The following is a 14,226-nucleotide window of genomic DNA, read 5'->3' on the forward strand; positions in this document are numbered from 1 at the left end:
TGGTTTAGTCCTGGTTTAGACCTGGTTTAGACCTGGTTTAGACCTGGTTTAGTCCTGGTTTAGACCTGGTTTAGTCCTGGTTTAGACCTGGTTTAGACCTGGTTTAGACCTGGTTTAGACCTGGTTTAGTCCTGGTTCAGTCCTGGTTTAGTCCTGGTTTAGACCTGGTTTAGTCCTGGTTTAGTCCTGGTTTAGACCTGGTTTAGTCCTGGTTTAGACCTGGTTTAGACCTGGTTTAGACCTGGTTTGGACCTGGTTTAGTCCTGGTTTAGTCCTGGTTTAGTCCTGGTTTAGACCTGGTTTAGACCTGGTTTAGTCCTGGTTTAGTCCTGGTTTAGTCCTGGTTTAGTCCTTATCTCGGGGGAAGCAGAGGTGCATTATCTCTGGTTTGCTCTTCCTTTCATGTGTTTGATCAGCTTCATCACAAACGCTTCAGTTTTTCCGTTTTCTTTGAAAACACTGCTCTGATTTTGCTCTGATCATTCTCATTGAAGTAAGTTTAGACTTGATTAAGTCTCCAATTAAACAGGAACATTTATGTATCGCCATGGACATGATGGCATCTGCCTAGGTTACGGATCAGATCTGTGGAGAGTCCACTTACAGTAAAAATGCTTTTAAGCTATGCTTTTATGCTTTTGACCACAATAATATGTATATATATATATATATATGCAATGATATATATATAATACAATAATATTTATATTATACAATAAAATGCACATAATAAAATAATATCTATATAATACAATTATACATCTATTTAATACAATTATATAATATTCATATTATACAATAATAATCAAATAAAATAAAATCGATATAATACAATATTTATATAGTACAATAATATTTATAAAACACAACAATATCTATATAATTAAAGCCGCAAGCGGCAATGATCGGCCCTCGCCACGCCACCGCCGCTACGCCACCACGCCGCAAGAGGAGGGGGCGCTAACGCGCCCCAATTGTCCTTTCATCACGCCTACTGCTGAATCTGTGACGCTGTCACATCTTCTCCCCTTTGTTTTACCATCAAAAAAATATTTTATTTTGAATTCTTGGCAAAATGTGCGGCTTTGCCGCACAGACACCGTGACTCTTTGAATAAAAATGTGAATAACTTTTGATGGTCCTGAAGATGAGTCTCACCAAATTTCAGGTTAATAGGGCTAACGCCCTGAGGGGGAGGAGTTTGTGAAAGTCTAAAGTGTAAACATGTTCTGGCGATTTCCCCATTGGAATAACATGGGAGGTTTTGGTCATCGCTACGGCAACGCCATAACAATTATGACATGGGTCTCATTTACTTTTTTGATGGGGCCAAAATTGAGTTGTGTGTCAAATTTCATATAATTTCGCAAAACTAAACATTTAACCTCCATATAAAATCTGTAGGGGGCGCTGTGGCGCCAAATTAATTTATTTCACTTCGTGTAGGTTTAGGGCAAAGAGTTTAACAACTGATTCTAATTTGACGCAATTCGGACTTTATCTGGGCAAACGGCAGAAATGTTAAATTTGGGAGATTTCTGAAATTCTAGCTAAAGTTTGCGGCTTCGCCGCACAGAGACCGTGAGAGGTATCAATGTAATTTGAATAACTTTTGATGTCCCACTCCTCAGTAGCATTTTCACCAAATTTCAGCTTTTTAGGGCCACCGCCCTGGGAGGAGTTCGTAAAAGTACGACGTTTGGAAAAACTCCGAAGTCATGTTTAGCCATTTTTGAAGCAATATGGCCGACATTTAGTTGGGCGGACGGCGTTGCCGTAATAATATTTTTTACTTCTCTTGTCACCATCTACCTCTGCGCCAAATTTCATGATTCTACGATCAGATTTTTTTTGGGTCATTTCCCATCTCTCAATGCATTTTTGGTACATTTGGGGGCGCTGACGCGCCAATTTTTTTTTATTTTAGAAAAGGGAAATAGCCAGAATGTAGAGAGTTACGATTTTTAGAGGTGTGCACATTTTTTTGACTTTTCGTCAATGTTCACAGGGTGAAAAACTGGGTCCCGAGAAGAAGAAGAAGAAGAAGAAGAAGAAGAAGAAGAAGAAGAAGAAGAAGAAGAAGAAGAAGAAGAAGAAGAAGAAGAAGAAGAAGAAGAAGAAGAAGAAGAAGAAGAAGAAGAAGAAGAAGAAGAAGAAGAAGAAGAAGAAGAAGAAGAAGAAGAAGAAGAAGAAGAAGAAGAAGAAGAAGAAGAAGAAGAAGAAGAAGAAGAAGAAGAAGAAGAAGAAGAAGAAGAAGAAGAAGAAGAAGAAGAAGAAGAAGAAGAAGAAGAAGAAGAAGAAGAAGAAGAAGAAGAAGAAGAAGAAGAAGAAGAAGAAGAAGAAGAAGAAGAAGAAGAAGAAGAAGAAGAAGAAGAAGAAGAAGAAGAAGAAGAAGAAGAAGAAGAAGAAGAAGAAGAAGAAGAAGAAGAAGAAGAAGAAGAAGAAGAAGAAGAAGAAGAAGAAGAAGAAGAAGAATATTCCGATGCGAAAAATGGGAAACAATGTTTCCATTTTTCAAATATCATAAACTATACATTTTCGGAAAGTCATGGTGTAGGTCCCTGGTCATTGACGGGTACTTTCGTTAATTTTGAGTGGGCTCCGCCCACTTTGTGTTTTTGGCCCTCTATACATTAATAATGTTCAATTTTTGCATTGCATGCTTATATGCACGGAACATGCAAGAGATGGGGAACGTATTCGTGAGCTACTTAGCGCAAATGAGTGCTTTATATGGGGATGACGACCGCGATGTAAAGTGCTCGTTTAGTGCGCACTTTTGCACGGGCTTCGCCCGTTTACAACGGTAAAGTTCCATTTTCCTACAACTAATTAGTATGCACGGGGAGTGCGTTAGTGAGTGTTTGGAAGTGGGCGAGCGCTTCGCGCTCGATTTCGTGCGCACTTTCGCAGCCGTGCTTCGCACGGCCTTACGGGATTGATAGGCCTCTCGCCAGCTTGTGGCGCTCGGGCCTAATTATATATATATAAATATTACTGTAATATACTGTAATACCATGTAATATATACTATTACATGGTGTATAAGTCTAAACACTATTACATGGTGTATAAGTCTAAATACACTTGTAGGATATGCAGATGTCCTACCCCTGTTGCCATGGTGACAGGAATGCGGGCTAGGTGTTATCTACTGCCCGTGTGGAGTTTTACGCCCCTCAGAAGGAAGAGGATGTAATAGTGACAACAGAGACGCTCTGAACTTTGAAAATAACTTTTCATCAAATGACTCCTTTTGGATCACAGAGAGTAACGATCTCTCCAAGACAAACGCTAAAACGCTGAAAGACGATGCGGTTTTAGTGGTTTTAATAGACAATCATCAGATTGCAAAAATGTGTCCACCAGATGACTTTACATGTACATATTGTGATATTGTGTTTAACATGTCATTTTAACTGTTTCATAACTTGTTTTGTGGACAATTTTACCTTTTGTGCAACTCTTGTGGCTAAAGCCAGATCTCGTCTCCTTATCAGCTCTGACCCCAGCGTGCATGCTGATTGGCTGAAGCCACGGCGCCAAAACCCCCGCGGGGAAAGACAAAAGGAAAGAGCAGGAGTTACAGGCCAGTACCATCTGAGCTCCAGAGCGAGTTCCATCTGAGTTTCTTTCGAAGCTCGACCCTCCATCCAGGGTCCCACCAGCAAGGTCCATGAGGCCTTGGGAGCAGGCCTCGGGCCTAGTTAGCGTGAGCGATGCTACGCTATGGGACAAAGACTTTTCCAAGAGAAGCTAATGTTCCCTCCCGGAACTAAGAAACCTGTGCCCGTTTTTAAAAACGTGATTGATGCTGCATCACGCAAAATCAAGCAAGGACCTTTTGCAACTTTTTCAAGTCCACAGCCTTTTACCAGCCACATCTGTGGAGCAGCACGACGGCCTTTTCATTCAGGAACGCCTCAGAGCCAAGGAGAACGCCTCAGAGCCAAGGAGAACGCCTCAGAGCCAAGGAGAACGCCTCAGAGCCAAGGAGAACGCCTCAGAGCCAAGGAGAACGCAGATCGCAGAACCGATCCAGTCCTTCTTTGGCCAGACAACGTCAGAGCCGAACTCTAGAGCAGGCCCTTGGACCCCACGCAGGCCCTTGGACCCCACGCAGGCCCTTGGACCCCACACAGGCCCTTGGACCCCACACAGGCCCTTGGACCCCACACAGGCCCTTGGACCCCACGCAGGCCCTTGGACCCCACACAGGCCCTTGGACCCCAAGCAGGCCCTTGGACCCCACGCAGGCCCTTGGACCCCAAGCAGGCCCGTCTCCTCAGGATCACAGCTTCTGGTTCCGTTCGTATGAATGCACCTCACAGGCTGAATTTCATCTGAGAGTTAACTCTAACACACACCTAGATAGATCTAGAACCATCATGTCTCGTGTTTTCCATCTGTTATCGACTCATTTGCATATTCCTGATTCATATTTATCTGTTTAATTCTTTGGTCATTAAATCTTCATAACCCACATTTGGTTAAGTGTTCCTTCATTTCCAGAAAAGGGGTCAATGTCACGGTTACGTTCTCAAACCTTTAGATCAACGAGCAAATTAATTTCTAATTAATTAATTAATCTAGATATCTGATTTTAGAGTTGTTAAATTGCCGATTATCCGGCTGGTGCCCCATTCTTCTCTTAAAAATACGATTCAAACTTACCCACATTCAGGCAGTGTGTCATGTTTGAATTCTTGAACAATTCTTTAATCAATATCAAACCTGAATGCCCCGCCCCCTTTACAAGTGGGTGGACATTCATAACCTTACAGTACTTGTACTAGTATGTTACCCTACACACTATTACATAGTGTATAGGCCTAAACACACTATTACATGGTGTATAAGTCTAAACACACTATTACATGGTGTATAAGTCTAAACACACTATTACATGGTGTATAAGTCTAAACACACTATTACATGGTGTATAAGCCTAAACACTATTACATGGTGTATAAGTCTAAACACACTATTACATGGTGTATAAGTCTAAACACACTATTACATGTGTATAAGTCTAAACACACTATTACATGTGTATAAGTCTAAACACACTATTACACAATGTATAAGTCTAAACACACTATTACATGGTGTATAAGTCTAAACACTATTACATGGTGTATAAGTCTAAACACACTATTACATGGTGTATAAGTCTAAACACTATTACATGGTGTATAAGTCTAAACACACTATTACATGGTGTATAAGTCTAAACACACTATTACATGGTGTATAAGCCTAAACACACTATTACATGTGTATAAGTCTAAACACTATTACATGGTGTATAAGTCTAAACATACTATTACATGGTGTATAAGTCTAAACACACTATTACATGGTGTATAAGTCTAAACACTATTACATGGTGTATAAGTCTAAACACACTATTACATGGTGTATAAGTCTAAACACACTATTACATGGTGTATAAGTCTAAACATACTATTACATGTGTATAAGTCTAAACACTATTACATGGTGTATAAGTCTAAACATACTATTACATGGTGTATAAGCCTAAACACACTATTACATGTGTATAAGTCTAAACATACTATTACATGTGTATAAGTCTAAACACACTATTACATGGTGTATAAGTCTAAACATACTATTACATGGTGTATAAGTCTAAACACACTATTACATGGTGTATAAGCCTAAACACACTATTACATGTGTATAAGCCTAAACACACTATTACATGGTGTATAAGTCTAAACATACTATTACATGTGTATAAGTCTAAACACACTATTACATGGTGTATAAGTCTAAACATACTATTACATGTGTATAAGTCTAAACACACTATTACACGTGTATAAGTCTAAACACACTATTACATGGTGTATAAGTCTAAACACACTATTACATGGTGTATAAGCCTAAACACACTATTACATGTGTATAAGCCTAAACATACTATTACATGGTGTATAAGTCTAAACACACTATTACATGGTGTATAAGTCTAAACACACTATTACATGGTGTATAAGCCTAAACACACTATTACATGGTGTATAAGTCTAAACACACTATTACATGGTGTATAAGTCTAAACACACTATTACATGGTGTATAAGTCTAAACACACTATTACATGTGTATAAGTCTAAACACACTATTACATGTGTATAAGTCTAAACACACTATTACATGGTGTATAAGTCTAAACACTATTACATGGTGTATAAGTCTAAACACTATTACATGGTGTATAAGTCTAAACACACTATTACATGGTGTATAAGTCTAAACACACTATTACATGTGTATAAGTCTAAACACTATTACATGGTGTATAAGCCTAAACACACTATTACATGGTGTATAAGTCTAAACACACTATTACATGGTGTATAAGTCTAAACACACTATTACATGGTGTATAAGCCTAAACACACTATTACATGTGTATAAGTCTAAACACACTATTACATGGTGTATAAGTCTAAACACTATTACATGGTGTATAAGTCTAAACATACTATTACATGGTGTATAAGTCTAAACACACTATTACATGGTGTATAAGTCTAAACATACTATTACATGTGTATAAGTCTAAACACTATTACATGGTGTATAAGTCTAAACATACTATTACATGGTGTATAAGTCTAAACACACTATTACATGGTGTATAAGCCTAAACACACTATTACACGTGTATAAGTCTAAACATACTATTACATGGTGTATAAGTCTAAACACACTATTACATGGTGTATAAGCCTAAACACACTATTACACGTGTATAAGTCTAAACACACTATTACATGGTGTATAAGTCTAAACACACTATTACATGGTGTATAAGTCTAAACACACTATTACATGGTGTATAAGTCTAAACACACTATTACATGGTGTATAAGTCTAAACACACTATTACATGTGTATAAGTCTAAACATACTATTACATGGTGTATAAGTCTAAACACACTATTACATGTGTATAAGTCTAAACACACTATTACATGGTGTATAAGTCTAAACATACTATTACATGGTGTATAAGTCTAAACACACTATTACATGGTGTATAAGTCTAAACACACTATTACATGTGTATAAGTCTAAACATACTATTACATGTGTATAAGCCTAAACACACTATTACATGGTGTATAAGTCTAAACACACTATTACATGGTGTATAAGTCTAAACATACTATTACATGGTGTATAAGTCTAAACACACTATTACATGGTGTATAAGTCTAAACACACTATTACATGGTGTATAAGTCTAAACATACTATTACATGGTGTATAAGTCTAAACACACTATTACATGTGTATAAGTCTAAACACACTATTACATGGTGTATAAGTCTAAACACACTATTACATGGTGTATAAGTCTAAACACACTATTACATGGTGTATAAGTCTAAACACACTATTACATGGTGTATAAGCCTAAACACACTATTACATGGTGTATAAGTCTAAACACACTATTACATGGTGTATAAGTCTAAACATACTATTACATGGTGTATAAGTCTAAACACACTATTACATGTGTATAAGTCTAAACACACTATTACATGGTGTATAAGTCTAAACACACTATTACATGTGTATAAGTCTAAACACACTATTACATGTGTATAAGTCTAAACACTATTACATGTGTATAAGTCTAAACACACTATTACATGTGTATAAGTCTAAACACACTATTACATGGTGTATAAGTCTAAACATACTATTACATGGTGTATAAGTCTAAACACTATTACATGGTGTATAAGTCTAAACACACTATTACATGTGTATAAGTCTAAACATACTATTACATGGTGTATAAGCCTAAACACACTATTACATGGTGTATAAGTCTAAACACACTATTACATGTGTATAAGTCTAAACACACTATTACATGGTGTATAAGTCTAAACACACTATTACATGGTGTATAAGTCTAAACACACTATTACATGGTGTATAAGTCTAAACACACTATTACATGGTGTATAAGTCTAAACACACTATTACATGGTGTATAAGTCTAAACACACTATTACATGGTGTATAAGTCTAAACACACTATTACATGGTGTATAAGTCTAAACACACTATTACATGGTGTATAAGTCTAAACACACTATTACATGTGTATAAGTCTAAACACACTATTACATGTGTATAAGTCTAAACACACTATTACATGGTGTATAAGTCTAAACACACTATTACATGGTGTATAAGTCTAAACACACTATTACATGTGTATAAGTCTAAACACACTATTACATGGTGTATAAGTCTAAACACACTATTACATGGTGTATAAGTCTAAACATACTATTACATGGTGTATAAGTCTAAACACACTATTACATGTGTATAAGTCTAAACACACTATTACATGTTTTTCCTTGTGTGACATGTTTGAAAACCACTTCTGCTGCTGCTTTAGTCAAATCCTCTGAATCACTTCTGGATAAACTGTTTCCTGTTCATGCTGCAATGACCCCGCCTACTTTGTCCAAACACCACTGAGTCTTCTCTGAGTCTTCATTGCTGCAGGTGACCTGCGGCAGTGACCTCCAGTCACCACAGACCTGCGGCAGTGACCTCCAGTCACCACAGACCTGCAGCAGTGACCTCCAGTCACCACATACCTGCGGCAGTGACCTCCAGTCACCACAGACCTGCAGCAGTGACCTCCAGTCACCACATACCTGCGGCAGTGACCTCCAGTCACCACATACCTGCGGCAGTGACCTCCAGTCACCACATACCTGCGGCAGTGACCTCCAGTCACCACAGACCTGCGGCAGTGACCTCCAGTCACCACAGACCTGCGGCAGTGACCTCCAGTCACCACAGACCTGCAGCAGTGACCTCCAGTCACCACATACCTGCAGCAGTGACCTCCAGTCACCACAGACCTGCAGCAGTGACCTCCAGTCACCACAGACCTGCAGCAGTGACCTCCAGTCACCACAGACCTGCAGCAGTGACCTCCAGTCACCACAGACCTGCAGCAGTGACCTCCAGTCACCACAGACCTGCAGCAGTGACCTCCAGTCACCACATACCTGCAGCAGTGACCTCCAGTCACCACAGACCTGCAGCAGTGACCTCCAGTCACCACAGACCTGCAGCAGTGACCTCCAGTCACCACAGACCTGCAGCAGTGACCTCCAGTCACCACATACCTGCAGCAGTGACCTCCAGTCACCACAGACCTGCAGCAGTGACCTCCAGTCACCACATACCTGCAGCAGTGACCTCCAGTCACCACAGACCTGCAGCAGTGACCTCCAGTCACCACATACCTGCAGCAGTGACCTCCAGTCACCACAGACCTGCAGCAGTGACCTCCAGTCACCACAGACCTGCAGCAGTGACCTCCAGTCACCACAGACCTGCAGCAGTGACCTCCAGTCACCACAGACCTGCAGCAGTGACCTCCAGTCACCACAGACCTGCAGCTTCGACGTGAGTAAAACACATTTGTACTTTTAGTCACACAAAGTACTTTTGAACTAGATTTAATATGAAGTGAAGTAGTTTGAATATTTGATGGTGACGGAGGATTCACAACGCAGACTAAATACTGCCAACAAAAATAATACAAAACCATTAAATACAAGACGTAAATATAATATGAAAGGGGGCGGGTTTAAACAAGTTTTACTTCTTTTGAAAATGTGTAATTTATTTGATTTACTTTTTATGATACGTTTTTATCACTTGTTACGTGACCAATTGTGCGTCTGTCGTGAAAAGAACGAAAGAAAAGAATTGCAACTAATTTAAAAACAAAAATGGCATAATTAGAAGCATTTTCAGAACTCAAATATGTATTTTTGTTTTATTTGATTAAAGGTGGTTTTGATGTTTTTTGACGAGTTAAAACAGCGCAGAACAAAACGTAAAAGAAAAGCCACAAAACTCCAATAATCTGCACAAACTCTGGAGTCAAACAGAGACAAACACGTGACTTTGAATCCATGAAAAAGAGGATAAAAACAAAATAACGTTGTATAAAATGTATAAAACGTAAATGTGTCCAAAGCGTTTCACAAGCAGAAGACAGGAAACAGGAAGTGAGAACAGATGGTTTAAAAGGTTTAGCCTCAGCGTTTTCTCTTCCTTCTTCCACGAGCCGGATATGACTCATTCACGCCAACGAAAAATGGCGTAAAAATAATCCACTCCGAAGTTTGAGTTGAGTGTGGGGCCCGTGCTGTGCCCCTCGCCGTGGAGTCAAGAGGCCGTCGAGACACGCCTCTGCCCGTCTGCCCCGGGACGGCCGTGACTTCAGCAGTAGTTTGTGTCAAATTAAAACAATGAAAACATTGTAACAAAAACCTGTATAAAGCCGATTCATTACTGTTTCTGGGGATGATTCACCGCGGATGTGACAGCAACATTTTAACATCATAAAGCTGCATTTATAGTGTATTTACATCACACGGGCCAATCAGAGTACAGTATTCTGAAGAGTGCAATAAGGAAGTATTTAAAGTGACTATGACAGGTTTTTACGATGTTCTAATTGTGACTTTATTTGGTGTATTTATATTTGTCGTACGTATAAATGATAGTTTTACACCGATCGAGCAGGAATTTGTGGAGAAAACGCTGAAAAATGTGTAGAAAATGACAGGAAGTGACATCACAGCAGGGACAGGAAGTGACATCACACCAGGGACACTCGTTCCAGTCAAAGTTTATGCAGAATTTACACAAAAGAAACAACTTTTTTAACTCTTTAAACATGAATTCAACAAAATAAAGTCGCTTTCATGTATTTTTAGTCATCAAATTAAAAAAAGTGACATCAGATGAGTTCTGGCCCTGTGTTTGCTGGGTAATTTCCTACTGTGATGTCATCAATTATAAAGAGGAAGTGAAATTATAAACCTAAAATATGTGCTATTCTGTGATGACATTTTACCCAATTTTTTTTTACAAAATTCTAAATATATTTAACTTAAATGCATTTTATTGCAACGAGTCGTCCGACCTGTAGGGGGCGCTGTAACCCTTTCTAACTCATTAGAATAGAAACAAATCAATGTGTGATTCTTGCTCACAGTTTAGAAAGAGCCAGAAATCAAATACTTTTATTAATGTTTGTAATACTTTAATGTAGCACATTTACATGGGCAGCACAGATCTGATCACTAGAATAATCAGATAACCGAGAAAAGAGAAATCTGATCACTAGAATAATCAGATAACCAAGAAAAGAGAAATCTGATCACTAGAATAATCAGATAAGCGAGAAAAGAGAAGTCATCTGGACATTTAAAATAACTCGGTTCAGCCTTTGTTACGTTAGTTTGTCCTTTTTTGACCATTTCCTCGTTCTGTCCTGCACGGGGAGAACAACCAGAGGGAAATCAGATTACTCGCATCAAATGGACCTGTTCATGTGACGTTTCAACACTCTGGGAAACTCCACAATCAGATAACGCACGAGGAATGAACTGAATGACTGTGGTCAAAGTGGTTTAGTGTTTCTTCATTTAAAGTCGGTTTCATCCTCTCGTCGGTCTTAATGTGGGACAAACGTTTAAAAACTCTTTTTAAAACTCCATTCAGGCCTAAAATGTCTCACAGTCACATAATTAGTACAATATTATTTATATATTATATATATATATATATATATATATATATATATATATATATATATATATATATATATATATACATATATATATACATATATATATATATGTATATATATATATATGTATATACCTTTACAAATACCGTATTTTCCGGAGTATAAGTCGCACCAGCCAAAAAATGCATAATAGAGAAGAAAAAAACATATATAAGTCGCACTGGAGTATAAGTATATAAGTATAAATATAAGTATAAATCCCACCTTTTTTTCATAGTTTTGGCTGGGGTGCAACTTATACTTATATTTATACTTATATACTTATACTCCGGAGCGACTTATATGTGATATTATTTGTTATTTTCACACTTGCAACCGCATTTCATACTCCAGTGCGACTTATATATGTTTTTTCTTCTCTATTATGCATTTTTTGACTCGTGCGACTTATACTCCGGAAATATATTTGCAGGTTCTTTTAATTCCACTGGTAAACTGCTCCTTCCCTCATAGAGTCACGCGTGTGGAAGTGAAAAGTATCATAATAATGCTGTAAAATGCCTTGAAACACGTGACATAACTCACTGTGCGTTTCCCTCGTTTCCAGGCGCGTAACCATGGACATGGACATGATGGACCTGGACGACCTGGACCTGGAATACTTATTAAATTTGGTCAACGAATCAGAGAACGCGACGGACCCCACCTACCTGGTCAACCACGTGGTCAAGCTCTGCTCCAAGGACGACGTCAACCGCTTCGGCGCCAAGTTCATCCCGATCTTCTACTTCGCCACGTTCGCGCTGGGCTACGTGGGCAACGGCCTGGTGCTCGCCATCCTCTTCAAGTACGAGAAGCTCCGGAGCGCCACCAACGTCTTCCTGCTGAACCTGGTGCTGTCCAACCTGATCTTCGCTGCGTCGCTGCCGTTCTGGGCGACGTACCACATGAGCGAGTGGGTGTTCGGCCGCTTCCTGTGCAAGGCCGTGAGCGCCGCGTACCTCGTCGGCTACAACAGCTCCATCCTCTTCCTCACGCTCATGACGTTCGACCGCTACCTCGCCGTGGTGCACGCCGTTGCCGCCGCCAAGAGCCGCAAGAGGCTGTACGCCGTGGCGGCCTCCGTCGGCGTCTGGGCGGTGAGCGTCGCCGCCAGCGTGAAGGAGATCGTCCTGCGCGGCGTCTCCGAGCACCCGCGGAACGGCCTCCTGTGCGAGGAGACGGGATACGCCAAGGACGTCATGGACCGCTGGCGTTTGGCGAGCCTGTACGTGCAGTTCTCGCTCTTCTTCCTGCTGCCGCTGTTCATGGTCATGTTCTGCTACGTCAGCATCACCGTGCGCGTCCTGGCCACGCGCATGAAGGAAAAGTGTCGCACCATCAAGCTCATCTTCGTCATCATCTTCACGTTCTTCGGCTTCTGGACTCCGTTCAACATTGTGTGTCTGCTGCTGGCGGTGCAGCTCTCCAGCGCCGCCCCGGCCTCGTGCGAGGAGTCCAAGGGCCTCGACTACGCCTTCTACGTCACGCGGAACCTGGCGTACCTCTACTGCGGCATCAGCCCCGTCTTCTACACGTTTGTGGGTAAAAAGTTCCAGCGTCACTTCAAGCGCCTGATGGGGAAACACGTGCCGTGTCTGAAGCGGCGTCTGAGCGTGAGCAGCCAGAGCTCCAGAACCACGTCGCAGAAAAGCCCACACGCCGCTAACCAAGCCAGCGCGTTTAGCATCGTTTGAACTGTCCCGCGCGCCCGTTGCTGATGGCAGGCGACGCAGCACTTTTAGAAAGAAACCCAGAGGTAATACTGAAAAATAACGGCCCTTTAAAGCAGCGTTTCTCAAGCAGGAGTGCGCGTACAGGGGGAACGTGGGATGGCATTTTAAAGGTGAATTTGTATGTAGCGTTTGGAAAAGAAAAAGAAGTACATTTTATATTAAGAATGTTTATTTTGTATTTTATAAATGTACAGTTGCAAACAAGAACCCCACACTTCATGTTTATTACCGTATTTTCCGGACTATAAGTCGCACCAGCCAAAAAATGCATAATAGAGAAGAAAAAAACATATATAAGTTGCACTGGAGTATGAAATGACAAATAATATCACATATAAGTCACTCTGGAGTATAAGTACAAGTATAAGTATATAAGTATAAATATAAGTCGCACCCCGGCCAAAACTATGAAAAAAGCTGCGACTTATAGTCCGGAAAATACGGTATAAAGACATGTAACCTTGCAATAACCCAAAGGCTATGAAATATATCTCTTTACGTACTTTATTGTTTACTCATGTTTTTACTGCTTTACTACTTGTACTTTATGCATACTAATACTTTTAACCCAAGTGTAATGTGCCGTGTAATAACTTTATACTTTATTTTTTATCAGCTCAATTCATGTCGTTACATCCAATAAACACGTACTTCCCGTTTGTGAACGTTCCAAAGAAAATGGTGCAAGAAGTGAGTCATTTTTCAGTCTTTTTATTATGGCAAATGGTACTCAAAACATCATATTCACACGACCGACGGGATTATGGGTAATAACCAGAACCAAAGACACACAAACCGTAAAAAGACGTGATGACAT

The 14,226-nt window shown here is 39.9% G+C and overlaps 1 protein-coding gene across 1 annotated transcript; it reads left to right on the forward strand.

Moving 5' to 3' along the window:
* The first annotated feature begins 12,247 nt into the window (after positions 1-12,247).
* Positions 12,248-14,084, forward strand: ccr12a (chemokine (C-C motif) receptor 12a). The gene has a single exon (XM_072440587.1). The coding sequence runs from the start codon at positions 12,252-12,254 to the stop codon at positions 13,368-13,370; it is 1,119 nt and encodes a 372-aa protein (XP_072296688.1). The 5' UTR covers positions 12,248-12,251; the 3' UTR covers positions 13,371-14,084.
* Positions 14,085-14,226: the final 142 nt, after the last annotated feature.

Source organism: Eucyclogobius newberryi, unplaced genomic scaffold, assembly GCF_026437365.1.
Source record: "Eucyclogobius newberryi isolate DKJ021-1_F unplaced genomic scaffold, fEucNew1.0.hap1 SCAF_12, whole genome shotgun sequence".
In the NCBI taxonomy this organism is placed as follows: domain Eukaryota; kingdom Metazoa; phylum Chordata; class Actinopteri; order Gobiiformes; family Gobiidae; genus Eucyclogobius; species Eucyclogobius newberryi.

Bases quoted from the DNA above. Each gene is read 5' to 3' on its own strand.
- ccr12a (XM_072440587.1), top strand. From the start codon at position 12,252: ATGGACATGGACATGATGGACCTGGACGACCTGGACCTGGAATACTTA.